This window comes from Notechis scutatus, chromosome 2 (assembly GCF_049901735.1).
Source record: "Notechis scutatus isolate UNSWTSFEM ecotype Mainland chromosome 2, rNotScu1.2, whole genome shotgun sequence".
In the NCBI taxonomy this organism is placed as follows: domain Eukaryota; kingdom Metazoa; phylum Chordata; class Lepidosauria; order Squamata; family Elapidae; genus Notechis; species Notechis scutatus.
The window spans coordinates 232,740,029-232,755,300 of NC_142010.1; the positions used below are offsets into that span (position 1 = coordinate 232,740,029).

At 34.8% G+C, this 15,272-nt stretch overlaps 1 protein-coding gene across 1 annotated transcript; it reads left to right on the forward strand.

Annotated features, from left to right (window-relative positions):
• The first annotated feature begins 698 nt into the window (after positions 1-698).
• On the forward strand, positions 699-14,770 carry GTF2H2 (general transcription factor IIH subunit 2). The gene is given in 16 exon segments (XM_026691086.2): positions 699-839; positions 1,630-1,705; positions 1,819-1,896; positions 3,851-3,887; positions 4,575-4,661; positions 5,498-5,548; positions 6,563-6,617; positions 6,851-6,956; positions 7,680-7,770; positions 7,934-8,021; positions 9,552-9,659; positions 10,275-10,338; positions 10,891-10,994; positions 13,124-13,226; positions 13,710-13,749; positions 14,052-14,770. Coding segments are annotated over 15 exon segments (1,188 nt in total). The 5' UTR covers positions 699-839; positions 1,630-1,649; the 3' UTR covers positions 14,172-14,770.
• The last annotated feature ends 502 nt before the right edge of the window (positions 14,771-15,272 follow it).

The window sequence follows — 15,272 nt, forward strand, 5'->3', positions numbered from 1 at the left end:
CAATTCAATCAAACAATCGGTTGCATCTGCAGAAATCAGCTATGGTCTGGATTTAAAGTGCTCCATATTTACACAGACAGCATGTGTGTATAATATTATATACTCTGATGATGTCTTTTTTTCTAACTAATAGAAACTATTCAGTCAAATTGAGACCTCCTTCCTCTTTTGGTATAACTTGTAGCTACGTGGCGAGTTGGAGCGGGGATACATTGGCATTCAATCACAATTGTACTGCTATCTATGACCTGCATCCTCTCCCATCGGTTTTTTTTTTTTTATATTGCTCTCACTCAAGGTCTAATGACACCGTACACTTAAATACTGCACATAAAAACAGAACCGTGCGGTGTTGATCCGGAAGGGAATAAAATCCAAAACTCAAGAATTGGGTTTTATCTTTGATACAGCTACGCAAAACAACTTCTTTTCGGTTCAGCAAAAGTTTTACTATACCAAGCGGGTACTGTACAAAGTCTCCTCCAGAAATCCCCTTTCAAGGATTAAGAAGCCATTGGCTAAAATAATAAGAAATAATATTTATTCCGCATCTATGGCGTTTTCCCTCTATCTCGAGTTTTTTCTTCGCCGGAACTATGTTGCACCGTTTTCGCGCTGCGACCGGAGTGTCTAAAGAAAGGAACGGAATCAGAGAGGAGGCGGTGTTTGGTTGGGTTGTTGCCGGTTCTTTCAGGAAAGACGGGGCGGTGGGTGGGTTATTTTTGTTCGTCTCCTCGTTTTTCCAAACAGATCGTTGACGAAGAAAAGGAGGCTTTGTGAATCCCTCCGGTTTCGAGTTTTTTTTTTTAAAAAAACCTTTCTGTCAGCTGAGAAACGCTGTGAGTGCAAAATGCTTTTCTCTTAAATTTTCTTCTGCTACTCCTGGGAAGTGAACCTTCCACATCAGCCACAGGAGAGAGGCTGGCTTTTCTTCGACTGCAGCAGTCTGGGCAAAGTTTTGCTCTCGTGTTTTGTGTTACAAATATCGCGTTATTGTTTTCCGTTTCTGAAGTTCTCCCTACAGCCCGCTGCCCGATTGTTATGTCTTTACCTCTCAAATCAATCATATTTTGAGATTATTGGCTATATATTCTTTATTTATTTTTTTGCATTATTTTATAAACTTACATGAATAAATGTGTCAACGTGTAATAACGTTACTCTAAGTTATATAAATTCCAAGGGTATACTTGTAAGAAGTATTTTTTCCTATGTACACAGTAAAAGTTTAAGAACAACCGCTTAAAAACAGCTGATTATTCACAAGTTGGTTCCTCTAGATGCATAAGAATAGTGATGTGAAACTAAATGGCTCAGAATGTATTTAGAAAACAAGGAAGTGGACTGATTTCCCACAGAAGGAATAGAAAAAGGATGTGGAAGTGCCTTCGAATGCAAGGAAAGGGTGTTTTCCATGGAGCAAATATACACTAAACTGTTTTTCAGAATTGAGGGGGGAAACACAGTTAGGTAAATTTGGTCTTGAACACAATTCAGGATGTGGTTGTGTTAACTTTCTATCATTGTATGTATGCATTGTGTGGGAATATGTGTCTGTGCGGCTATCAATACAATGTTTTTAAAATCTTTTTAAGTAGATTGTGATAATTATTTTTGTTACTTAATTAGGAAAACATTGACTCAAAGAAATGGATGATGAACCTGAAAGAACCAAACGGTGGGAAGGGGGTTACGAAAGAACATGGTAAGCTTGCTTTTTCAGCACTTAAGTTTCCCTCCATTTTTTTTTAAATGTGGCATCCTGCTGTAAGTACATTACAGAATTCTTACTCTTTTTTTTGTTTCTTTTATTTCTAGGGAAATTCTTAAAGAAGATGAATCTGGATCACTAAAAGCTAGTATAGAAGATATTCTCTACAAGGCCAAGAGAAAAAGGTAAGCATTAATTGAGTATGGTGTATAGCAGTGATCCCCAACCTTTTTATGCCGCCCGGGTACCGCACTCGCTGGGCGCCGCGGTCCGGCACTGCATCAACTGGGCGCCGCCATCTTTTTGACGTAAAAAGCTTCCGGTGAGCTTACTACCTGGAAAAGCTCACCGGGAGCGTATGGCGCGCCATCTTTTTTGATGAAAGTGCTTCCGGTGAGCTTTCTACCGGAAAAGCTCACCAGAAGCACTTTATTACCAAAAAGATGGCAGCGCCCAGCAACCAGCGCCGGCAAGACTTGTTCCGCTGACCGGCGGTTGGGGACCCCCTGGTGTATAGTATATTATATTGATATAATTTTACAAGAAATGTGTAAATTTAAATTAGTTAATTCCATACCATTTGGATATGGAATATTCAGCTCTCCCTTGTTTGAAGTTACATTCAGATAAATGAAATATAGCACTGTCCTTATCTTTAGTGTTTTATTTTAAATATCCAAAATTTGCCCTAGTAATATTTGTTTATTTAAATATTTTACTTCTTTGTTCAGCTAAAAACACTGAGAGTGATTTTAAAATTAAGCGGGTAGCATATTTAATGCTAATATTAAATAGGTAGGAAGTCACATGCCAAAAAGGAAAAAAAAGATTTGGACTGAGAAGGTAAAAATGGAATTCAAGCAAACTTTGTAGATAGCATAATCATATAACAACCAGTTAAAATGTACATGCTAATATCAGTTACATGCTAATATCATAAATATTTGTGATTTGTTTAACAATTAGGACTCAAATGTCAGTTGAATGTGATAGGATTTATATCTCAGTAAACATAAAAGTATTCCGGTAATGTGATGTTCTTAAGATAGATAAAACAACTTTCATTCATTTTTTGTAAGCACACTGGCACATTAAAAATGAAATTCTGTTGCCTGCTCTTAAGAGAAAGTATATATCTACCTAAACACATACATAACATACATATACACATGCTATATACATACATATATACCTGACTGATACACACACACACTAATCACTATCCATTTTGAATACATAGTAGAAAGAGGAAACTTGAAGGTTCACAAGGTTGGTGCTATAATTTCTTCATTTCATTATAATTAAAAATTAAGGTACAATTTGTTTATACATTTTGATGTAAATATAGTAGTACAAGTAATGGAACACAATTATTCAATTTGTTTTTAGTAGCATAAAAGTTTAACTATTCGTGTAAATTGTGTAATTTTTTTCTGTGAATTTTATAGAATTCTAGATACTGCTTTAACGCTCAACGTTTATTTTTAACAATTTCTAATTTTGCTGCTCATTTGGTTTAAAATTCCAGTTCATTAAATCTTGTGTCTGTTCTTGGAATAGGAGGCTTTTCTCATAGTAACTGATATTCTAGACACCATGTGACTAGATACCGAAATGGGTCTAGACTTGAAGACCATTCAGAAACTATAACTAGTTCAGACTGCAGTGGTATGGGCACATCAGTACAGCAATGTAACGTTATATCATGAGCTGCACTATTTTACCAGTACGCTTCAAGGACCTTCTGGTCATCTATAAAGCCCTTAATAGTACTGGGGCTGGATATTTGCAGGATTGCTTCTCCAGTTGTATTTAAAAGCTTGATATTCTCCAGGTCCAATCACTTTAAAAAGGCACTTTGTAGGATTCAGGAGACATGCCTTCTTCGTTGCCAGATGTGTCCTATAAAACAGTATATCCTATAGGAGTCTTGTTATGCTATTTTGGACCAGTTGTAGCTTCCTGTTAATATCCAAAGGCTGCCATATGTAGAATGTGTTACAGCAATCCAGGTGGGTAATGATCAATGCATGAATTACATGGATTATACCTTTTAGAAAATGTACAAAATGAAATATGCAAACAGCTTACCTAGAGATCATGAACGTTGCACTAAATAAATTATTTTTTATTTTATAGAACTTTTGAACATCATGGACAAGTTCGACTTGGGATGGTACACTTTCATTTTCTCATTTTGCTTCAAATAAAATTGCTTAAATTAGACTTAGGCATTAAATGAAGTAGGACAAAGTAAATGGCAGCTTCTTGGCTGGATTTCGGTGTGGGAGGATCAGGGATTAAGGTACCAGGCTAGAAATCATGAGACTCTGAGTTCTAGTACTGTCTTAGGCATGAAAGTCAGATGGTTGACTTTGGGCCAGTCACTCTCGGTTCAGTCTCACAGGGTTGTGGGAAAATATGGAGGAGAAAAGGGTATTAGGTATGTTTGCCACCTTATTTATAAAAAATAAAGGCAAGATAATAAATGAATATATTATAAATCCCTTTAATTGTGATAAGTAATACATTTCTTGGATTAGTTCAGGTATGTTTTATAATGCTTCAGGCAAAGAATTAGGGTGAAGCCTAAAAAAAATCTGATATCTGTAGTCTCTACTTTACACTTACGTATTCAGGATTAGTTTCTTTGCTTTTAGTTGAGCTTTGATTTCAGTGGATCTTAATCAAGTTTATGCATGTTTGCAATTTGTAATTCTACATTAAGGGAATGATAGATTATTTTTTTTGAAAACTAGCTTTGTCATTTTAGGTGAAGTTGTATATAAAGGTAATATTTAATGCTATTTTGGAATACAATCATATATATAATATGCGCTTCATGTTTTTTTAATCTTTATAGATGCGCCACCTGTATGTAGTAGTAGATGGATCAAGAACAATGGAAGATCAAGATTTAAAACCTAATAGATTAACGTGTACCTTAAAGGTGATTATTTTTGAAATAATTCAAAATTGTTCCAAATCTATATAAAAAATGTAATGTGGGATTTGTCTAGGAGACCCAAATTCTTATTGTTGACCATAGATTAGTGATCCTTTCTTAGTTTAATGAACTTGCACAATTATTCTAATAGAAGATGGTAAGAAATAACAAGTATATCACCGGAAAAGTGAAATATATAAATAAAGACAAATTCCTTGTGTGTCCAATCACACTTGGCCAATAAAGAATTCTATTCCAGTACATTGTTCACTATTATTTTTCCGATTCCGTGAATATAAGAGTCTACTTAAATTGGTACTCTTATATGAAAGTATGTATATTGTAGCAGTTTTCCACTTGTGTGAGTGTATTAACCTGCTTTGTTTCAATGAATTAGCATGCAGTTTAATCCCAAACACATTAGCAATCTCTGATTTCATTGGAATTAATCCCTAGAAAATGTGTTCAGGAGTGCAGGTAATTACAAACTAGTTCAATTTTAAGTCCTGCTAAACTCAAGAAGTGTCACAGTCAAAAGATATAGGTACATAGATTCCAATTACAATTGTTTTTAACTAAATGTGTGGGGCTGTGCAGAACTGGGATCATCATTTTTAAAAGAAGCTAATCCTTGAAATATGCATATTTTTATAAATATAATGATCAGACTTTACAGTATTTTTTGCTATTAACTTCACAGTATTTTTGCTATTTTTAAACCACTATAGCTTAGAAATTAGTTTGAAGAGCATTTTTCTAAAGAGATGCAAAGAATTCAATACATTTGTCCAATATAAAATAGTATTTGATATATTGTTTTAATGTTTCTCATTCTGTAGCTACTGGAATATTTTGTTGAAGAATATTTTGATCAAAATCCTATAAGCCAGGTATGTGTACTGTTGAAAACAAAGTTTCACAGTTGTTGTTTAAACTTCATCTGTTTAAATATACAATTTCTCTTGAAATGTTGATGGTAGTAATAAGTTATTTTGAAGTTTGAAGTCCTGGATAAAAATTCTAATGTTTAAGCAGTATATATGTTATCGTAAATTAAGATTAAAAACCACTAGCATAACTTCCATTTCTGTCCTAGGGAAACATTAATTAACTCCAGTGCACATTAATTTTGTACTAACACTTTATTATTGGGCAAAGCAGCATGAAATAGATAATGGAAGATAAAGGATTAGATAGAATTTGAAATTATGTAGGGCAGGATGCTACATGCATAGGGCATTCCTGTAATTACCTTTTTTCCTTAATGTTTGGTAAAGTGGTAGCGATTAGTTAACCATCTGGAATTGGGGAAGCAAGCATACTTTCTTTTTTCCCAGTTGTTGCAAGTGGATTCTTGGCGTGGTTTAGAATGACTGAAGATTGGATTTTCAATTTACATGAATGTAATCTTTGTTTGTTTCCTGGATTATAGAGAAATAGTGCATTATAATATTTTCAAGCTCTTCAATATCTTCAATATCTTCATTCCTGGGCTGCTAATTTCACCAGACAGCATTTATCAAGCCTGTTTTGTAGCCATATACCGTAACTTAAAAAAAAGTTGGGAGGGGAGATCAATTATTTCTAGCATTCTGAAATCTGCGTTATCAGATTCCATGGTTTTACAGCACAATTAAGCAATAAATTACACCTTTATGTAACTTAATTAAGATGCAGACTACAAAATATTTCCTAAAGCTTTTTGCTCCAGTAAATATTTTGCAATAACTGCTTTGACTCAGTCTTTTTATCAGCAAAATCTGTTGTAATACAAAGAGAAGCAATAGTGTTTTGTATGTGGAGCTATCCTATTCTGTCCGTTATGTAAATATAGCCATATCTTTTCTGAGATATAATTTTCATGTCTCAATGAATCCTATTAACGGCAAACAAATTTCTTGCAGATTGGCATTGTTGTAACTAAGAGTAAAAGAGCTGAAAAACTGACTGAACTTTCAGGTATTGATTCTCTGTTTCCTCGGTTCTTATTTCTTCCTGAAATGGCCATTGTTTCTGATATAAATAATATATACTGTATATGTATTTGATGTTGTAAACATGTACATTAAAATGAAGTTTTAATTTTCTAAAAACAGTAACAGCCAAATACAATTCCTAAGGGAGTTATTTTCCATAGCCTGGGAGTGAGCTAGGACATTAATCTGTGATAACAGGTTAATTTCTTTTCATAGGGAATCCAAGGAAACATATAACAGCTCTGAAAAAAGCAGTAGATATGACCTGCCTAGGAGAACCTTCTCTATATAATGCCTTAAATTTAGCCACCCAAACATTAAAGTAAGTATATGTTGGAAATATAAGAGTGAAGTTTGATTTTTTTAATTTTATTGTAAAATAGCAGTAAATGATTGCACTAATTATAAGTGATGTTAAAAAAGCAAAAAATTGACAGGGCAATTTAATAATTTTTGAGTCTGGATACATATTTTTGTCTCATGCTCTGGTCTTTTTCTTGACTTGATTTCAGTGTAAAATCATATGCCTTGCCTGCATGCCAAACTGGCTGCCTTAATTTGTTCCTCCAAGTCACTTTGGAATATAAGGATCCTAGAATGGCTTTTCTAATCCTGTTTCCTTTAGCTCTGTTGGATTTCATCATACAGAAATCCTGGTAGTTTTGTTGCAGTCTTGCATGATTACTGAAATAAGCTAAGACTGTGTTAGAATAATAGCTTTATCAAATTGGTCTTCATGATTTTTAATGAAAATTGAAAAGTCTTATATTATTTTTTTCATTTGTGTTTTTTGTCTTTTATCACTATCAAAGTAAACGTCACGTTTGTATATAGCCACACTTTTTCAAACTAGGTATATGTATAACTTCATCTATCTGTATCAGAAACTTGGGTTTGCTTCTTTCAGTAAGAAAGGATTTAATAAAGCCTTATTCATCTGTTTGCAATTGAAGGTTCAAACAGACTTCACATATTCAATATAATCATAAATACATTTGGAACTTGCTCTTGTAACTATTAGAAGTGAATATTTTATTGTCTTTAGGCACATGCCAGGACATACAAGCCGAGAAGTTTTAGTAATACTGAGCAGCCTTACAACATGTGATCCCTCAAATATATATGATCTAATAAAGGTACAGAATTTATTCTGTTTTATTATTTAATTGTCATACTGGGCCAGTTTGATAATTAAATAATTAACTGGGGTGTTATGAAATATTGGAAGCTTCTTTCCTTTTATAAGTTTCTATTCTGATGGAATGTGTTTTTTTATTTCTGTCTTTTTTTCATCCAAAGTTCTTAAAATCGGTTAAGATCAGAGTGTCTGTTATTGGTCTTTCTGCTGAAGTACGAGTATGCACTGTACTTGCCAGAGAAACTGGTGGTATGTATATTTATATACATAAAATGAATTCAGAAATATGGATATGGATTTTTACCAAAGGAAATGATGCACAAATATCATCATTTTATAGAAAGTTTATATATATATTTTACCCTTCTCTATTTTTCCTGACCATGCAATATAAAGATTTTTTTTATTTATAACCATTTTTTAATGTAGCTTCAATATGCTTCTGGTTGTGTTCAGTAACCATTGTAAAATGTTGAACTCTTTGTTCCCTGAAAAACATTAACGATTTCCCCTTTCTGTTGTGCATTTAAAGCATGGCTGAGAAATCTTTTGATGATTGTGGGCGACACTAAACATGTACTGAGTCTCTGTCAACTGCAGGGTGCTAGTGGAAGGAAGTTGGTGATGTGATTTTAAAAGAGTTATTTCCTTTTAGAGGGAAATTATGGACTTTTCTGGTTTAAATTATGTTAGCTATTTTAATATTTATACTCCAGAGTTCTTTTTAAAAGTGTTTTCTGCTTCAAAATGATAAAAAAAACATGCTACAAAGAGGGCTTTGGAAACAGATTTCAGCTCTGGTAGTTTATTGCTACTTAGAGCAGGGGTGTCAAACATGCATTATCACGGTGTCACATGACATATCACGACTTCTTTCCCTTTGCTAAAGTAGGTGTGGGCATGGCTAATGCGTGACACATCCGTCCCACAGGCTATGAGTTTGACAGCCCTGGCCTAGAGAAACAGAGGACACTGACATAACAGCAACAGCACGATGGGAAGAGTGTTCGGTGTAGCTGCAAGGAACTTAAAATATATATTTTTCAAACAATTGCCTTGCAGCAAATTTTAGATTATTGATGTATTTTCTGTTTTAATAACACAAGAAAATAAATTAGGAGCATATGGTAATTTTAATAAAGTGAAAAGGAAGGTAAAAATTCCTTAGTATTTCTTATAAATTGTGTATCTGGCAATCAGAATTGACCAGATCTCTCTGACTCTTTGATTGCAATAGAATTTGATCAAAGTATTTTAGTCATAATTAAATTATTAAAATTGTTACATTGTATAGTGTAGTCAATGTAATTAATGCTTCATTAATATTTTTTTAATCAGCCTTACAAAAATTTAAAGATAAGTGGATAAGTGGGCTCACTATTACCCACTATGTACTGTTCTTTGTGTATTGGCTAGACTAGGCTCCTAACCCCCAGTCTGTGGCCTGATACCAGGCTGTGGCCCATTGGGAACCGGGCCAGGCAAACAGTGGGTGAATGCGCAAAGCTCCATTTGCGCATGTGTGGGATTAGGTTGTGCACACAAAACCATCCCCCTCCCCGCCACCACCACTGCTGGTCCACGGAGCCTGAAAGCTTGGGGACTGCTGACTAGACCAAAAGAGAAAACAATACCTTTCCTTTTTAGAGAACTTCTTTACTTGCAAAGAGTCATTTTTTAAGTCTGCAGGACACTTCTCACTCTAACCAGGCAGGTAGCTTTTGATACATATGTTGGCAGTGGTTGCAACTTCTATTTTAACTATTTTCTGTATGGCAGGAACTTACCATGTTATTTTAGACGAAAGCCATTATAAGGAACTCCTGATGCATCATGTCAGTCCACCACCAGCCAGTTCTAGTTCTGAAAGTTCTCTTATTCGAATGGGTAAGAATTCTGTTATTTTAAGAGTTTAATATTGAACATACAGCATTTCTGTAAATGTTCTATGCAATTCTGTTTATTCCATTGTTTTAACATGAGAAATGCAGGTCATACTATGGACACCCAGAGGTAAAATTCCTCCAAGTCTATTTTGTTTCTAGGCTCAGCATGCAATGTCAGCAATAACAATAACACTTAGACTTTACAGTGCTTTACAGCCCTCTCTAAGCGGTTTACAGAGTCAGCATATTGCCCCCAACAATCTGAGTCCTTATTTTACCCACCTCGTAAGGATGGAAGGCTGAGTCAATCTTGAGCCTGGTGAGATTTGAACTGCCAACAGGCAGCCAGCAGTCAGCAGAAGTAGCCTGCTGTACTACACTCTAACCACTGACCACTGCGGCTGATGGTAGCTTATTTTACCCTAGGTAATGTGTAATCATGTGCACCAAGGTAGTCCTTTTGTTAAGAAACAGCTGTACTGAAAGAAGTTGCATGCTGCTGTTCATTGAGAATTTGCACAAATTGGAACATTTTTTGGATACTATGTCCTATATCTTGCCTGAATGCAAATTTGGACAACATCAATCTTTCTAAGTATTTTTTTTTCTTACATAGGCTTTCCTTAGCACACAATTGCACTGATGGCTGACCAGGATGCAAAACCATCTTTTAGCATGGCGTAAGTAATACGTGATTGTATATTACATATTTCATTTCATAGGGCACAATCTTAAGGTATATCAGATCATTCAGTAGCTTGTGATACATTTTCTACATCTTCTGTGTAAATGTAGGCAAACTCAGTTTGACTTTTTCACCCACCAGAAATAGGAGGTGATGTATTGAAAGCTGCAAATACATTTTTGATGCAATCCTTTAATAAAAATTAGCTTTCACCAACACCTTATTTTATTCTTTCTAAAAATATTAATCAACTGATCTTTTAGATGTACTAATTGCCAATAATTCAGTTGCTATTTTGTAAGTGGAAATAACCCTTATACATTTTTAGCATTTTATCCATTGCAGGATACTAATATTTTCCCTATAAAATGTAACATAATTGCTGGAAAAATATATTACAAAATAGAAGCACTTAATAGTCATGATTTCTTTGATGACAATTTCCGTAAGAATCATAATATTACTTGTAGAATCTCCCTTTAATTTTGTTCAAATAATTCAAGCAAATTCAGTACAAGTATTCAGAAAACAACATGTTTCTATATAGGCATCTGGAAAACAGCAATGATCCAGGCCTTACATTAGGAGGATATTTCTGTCCCCAGTGTAGAGCCAAATATTGTGAGCTCCCTGTGGAATGCAAAGTGTGTGGTGAGTATCAGGGCATTTATACTTGTCTACCATAATGGAGCATAATAGTATATTCTCCTTTTTCGTTCTTATAGTTAAAAACGAGGGATAAAACTTGTTCCCACAAAGTAGTTACAGCATTTCTGCTATGGTTAAATGACACTTCCTCCATCTTTCATAAATGATCTATATCTCAGTTGCTTCAATTGTGTCACATTCTCTAGAAAATTGTACTTTTAAGCTGTTATATGGGTCCCAAGTAGGCTACTACTATTATTACTTAGTAATTTAAAAATCTGACTCAAATATAGTTAATCTATGGAAGTCTGAAAAGTGGTTAAATATTTGTTGCAGTTTCAGGTAGAAGCAGGGGTGGGATTCTACCAGTTCGCACCTATTCGCTAGAACCGGTTGTTAACATTCTAAGCAGTTTGACGAACCAGTTGTTAGAAGAAATTACTGGCCTAATCCTGTAAGGAAGGCAGGAAGGAAACATTCTGGTGTTGCTTACAGAAACTGCCTCTCCGTTAACCCTTATTACATTCTTGGCAGGACTAGACTTCCTGTCTCTGGAACTTCTCTGGAGTTTTTTTCCCCTCCTTTGCTGGTACTTTGCTTGTGTGGAGTGACCATTCAAAGTTACAATGGCACTGAAAAAAGTGACTTATGACTATTTTTCACACTTACGACTGTTGCAGCATCCCCACAGTCATGAGAGGCCAGGCGCAGAGATGTGTGCCTCGATGTGAGTGATGTTGAGTTGGCCACGCCCAGGCAGTAACATGACCCCCAAGCCATGTCCACCCAGTCACATGACCACCAAGCCCTGCTCACCACCTAAGCCATGCCCACAGAACCGGTTGTTCAAAAATTGAATCCCACCCCTGGGTAGAAGGAATTTGTTTACAGAATGAATACAAAATATTTTCAAGTAAGTTGTAATTAGAACAGCTACTATAAGAAATTAACAATGTAGAGCTGATTAAAGTTTTCTCCTGTACTATAAATTGTGGTTTGTTTATCTGATGTGTCATTAACAATGAGTATTTATTAATGCTTAAATCATTCCTAGCTTATTAATCTTTTTCAGTTTAGCGCATTGCTAGATTTGAATACATATGTTTTGAGATATCTGAATGGACTTTTTATAGTTTTAGGAATATAATTTACTTGTCCTGCTTTTTATGGCCTGAGTTGAGATTATGACTTAATAGTAATATACATTTCTGTGTAAGTATTTTAAATAATATTTTAAAACACTTACTGATCTATTAAAAAGATAGGTTTACTAGAATGGGAAGTTCATGTGCACTTGTATCTGCCATGTTTCATTAGAAACTTCAACCATTCCATTCCTATGTGCAGGACATTCCTAGTTGATAACACCTGAATGAATGAATTTCATCATTCACTATGACTGAAATTAGTTGTTGTTAGTTGCGAAGTCATGTCCGACCCATTGCGACCCCATGGACAACGTTCCTCCAGGCCTTCCTGTCCTCTACCACCTTCTGCAGTCCATTTAAGCTTATGCCTACTCCTTCAGTGACTCCATCCAGCCACCTCATTCTCTGTCGTCCCCTTCTTCTGTTGCCCTCACTCTTTCCCAGCATTAGGCTCTTCTCCAGTGAGTCCTTCCTTCTCATTAGGTGGCCAAAGTGTTTGAGTTTCATTTTGCCTTTTGGTACTGTCCATGGGGTTTTCATGGCAAAGATACTGGAATGAGTTACCACAGGGGTGTCCAACCTTGACAACTTTAAGACTTGTGGACTTCAACTCCCAGAATTCCTCAGCCAGCTTTGCTGGCTGAGGAATTCTGGGAGTTGAAGTCCACAAGTCTTAAAGTTGCCAAGGTTGGACACCCCTGAGTTACCATTCCCTTCTCCAGTGGATCATGTTTTGCGTTTAGACTCAACTATAAATCATGATAATTAATCACAAATGTTGGATTGGCTGTGGCTATTCTGTTAGGACTAGACTTCAATATGCATATGCTCATTATCATACCTTTACTTTTAGGCAGTTAGAATAAGCTTATTCATTTTCAATGTTATATAGCTAAAAATAAACTCGAAACTTTTATACACTGGACATACTATTTTGGAATGAGGAACAGAGGCTTGAAAATCAACAGAATCTATATTATGCAGGGCTTACACTAGTGTCTGCACCACATCTGGCTCGATCATACCATCACCTGTTTCCTTTGGATGCCTTTGAGGAGGTCCCAGTGGAGCAGTATATGGGGGAAAGGTATGTAAAGAAAAGGATTATCAATCCAAAATTCCATGAATTTTTTTCTTCAGCTAAATGGTATATCCTTTAATGTTTCTAGTCAAGTGTTTCACTAGCCCCTTGTTTAAAATACAATATATTCACTACTGAGTAAAATATTTCTAAATTATTTTTTTCAGTTTATGAAAGTATTTCTTCTGGTTCTTATAGTTTTTAAGAGTAATTTAAGGTTTGAGGCAGAGTTCCAACTTCTTGGTAGACAAAGGAGGGCCTTTTCCTACCTTCATCTCAGGTAGTGAATACTATTTCTTGGACGGTGTGAATCCCTAAAGAAAACTTTGTTAAAGGTTTCTTTATGGAGACCATTGTATTCTGTTTATTTATTTTAAATAAAGGGATTTACAATGGCACCACCAATCTTCTTCTAAATCTGGTAATAAATTGGAACAAAAACATTATTACACATTTCCTAATAGAACTTTGCAAATATATTTTAAACAGGTATTGTCAGGGATGTCAAGGAGAAATCAGAGATCATCATGTAAGTATTTATTAAATTTAAATTGTAAACAATTTTATATTTTATGTCCATGCAAGTAAGCTTTACAAACATCTTCATATATATATATTAGATTTTGGGCCTTGGAAATAATTATTTTCAGTCTTGACATCAGAATAGGCCAGCTTTCATTACAATGTAATAAAATTATTGCTTATATTAAATAGGGTATTATCATTTGCTTAGCAAAATTTTAAAAAGCATATAAGGGCATTACTACTTTATTAACAATGTGATGGTGTGCTAAGATGTAACTTTTAACTTTCATTTTCCCCCCTCCGCAGGTCTACATTTGTAAAGTCTGTCATAGTGCATTTTGTGTTGAATGTGATCTTTTTGCTCATGATAGCTTGCACTGTTGTCCAGGTTGCATTCACAGCCATCCTGGTCCTCCCTGCATGTGATGCCTTTGATTAAATATTACTTCTTGTACATTCCTCTGAGCAGAGAATCCTCACCAGTTATTAAACATCTTCAATAAATTAAGTTAAAGAGACAGATAAGAAGATGAGTCAGCTGGAGGCATCTCTAAATATGAATTTGTGCACCCATTCTATGATGTATTTAATGGAGACATAATTTTGTGTGTTACATGTATTTGTTTTTGCTACTGTTCTTTTGGAATAATATGGAGTAATGTGCCAAATATATCTTGAAAGTATTAAACTGGACATGTGCACTTAAAATATTAATCTTATTTATATATTGTTTTTCTTAAATATAATTTCTGAAATTATAAAGGCTATAATCTGACACTTAATTGGACATAGCTTCATGGCATTTATTTTTATGTACCTGTATATAACGCCTGGATTTACAAAACATGAAGTTTCTTTTCTGTGATAGCCCCCTGTGTATCTTAGCTTCCTTTGTCCATTCCATTAAGGGTAGGGAAAAGTTGAGATTGATTCCAGATAATGAGTGTGCTTCCTTGTCAATAATTTTAAAGTACTATGTATTTTGCTGTGGCATTGTTTACAATTTAAAGATGAAAATTTACAAACATCCGACTCTTCTTTATCTTCCAAAGGCAGTAGAGAAAGCTGCCCTCTAGAAGCATAAGATCTATTTAAAATGATTTTTCTATGCAGAACTTTTTATTAGAGATGTGAGTGTAATTAGTGAAAGTGGGAATATAATTTTAGAAATTCCTCTTAAATCTGTTAACAAGTTCTGCTAATATCTAGAGTAAAGGTTGACTCTCCAGTGACATCCAAAGCAGCTCATGATAATACTAAAATGATGACATATGTGATTATGTAATTATTATGTATAATGTGAACTCAAAGTGAATGTACTTAATAATCCTGCCTCTTATTTTCCCCATAGCAGCACTGTTGGGCTGAGAGAAAGTGAAGGCCCTAAGGCAGGTCTAAAACTCATAGTCTCCTAGTTTCTAAGGCAGCACCTAAATCACTACACCAAACCTGGCTCTCATGCAAATTATGTATTTATATATTTATATCAAACATCTGGCTTATGTACCTAAACTGGGGCAGTTGCAT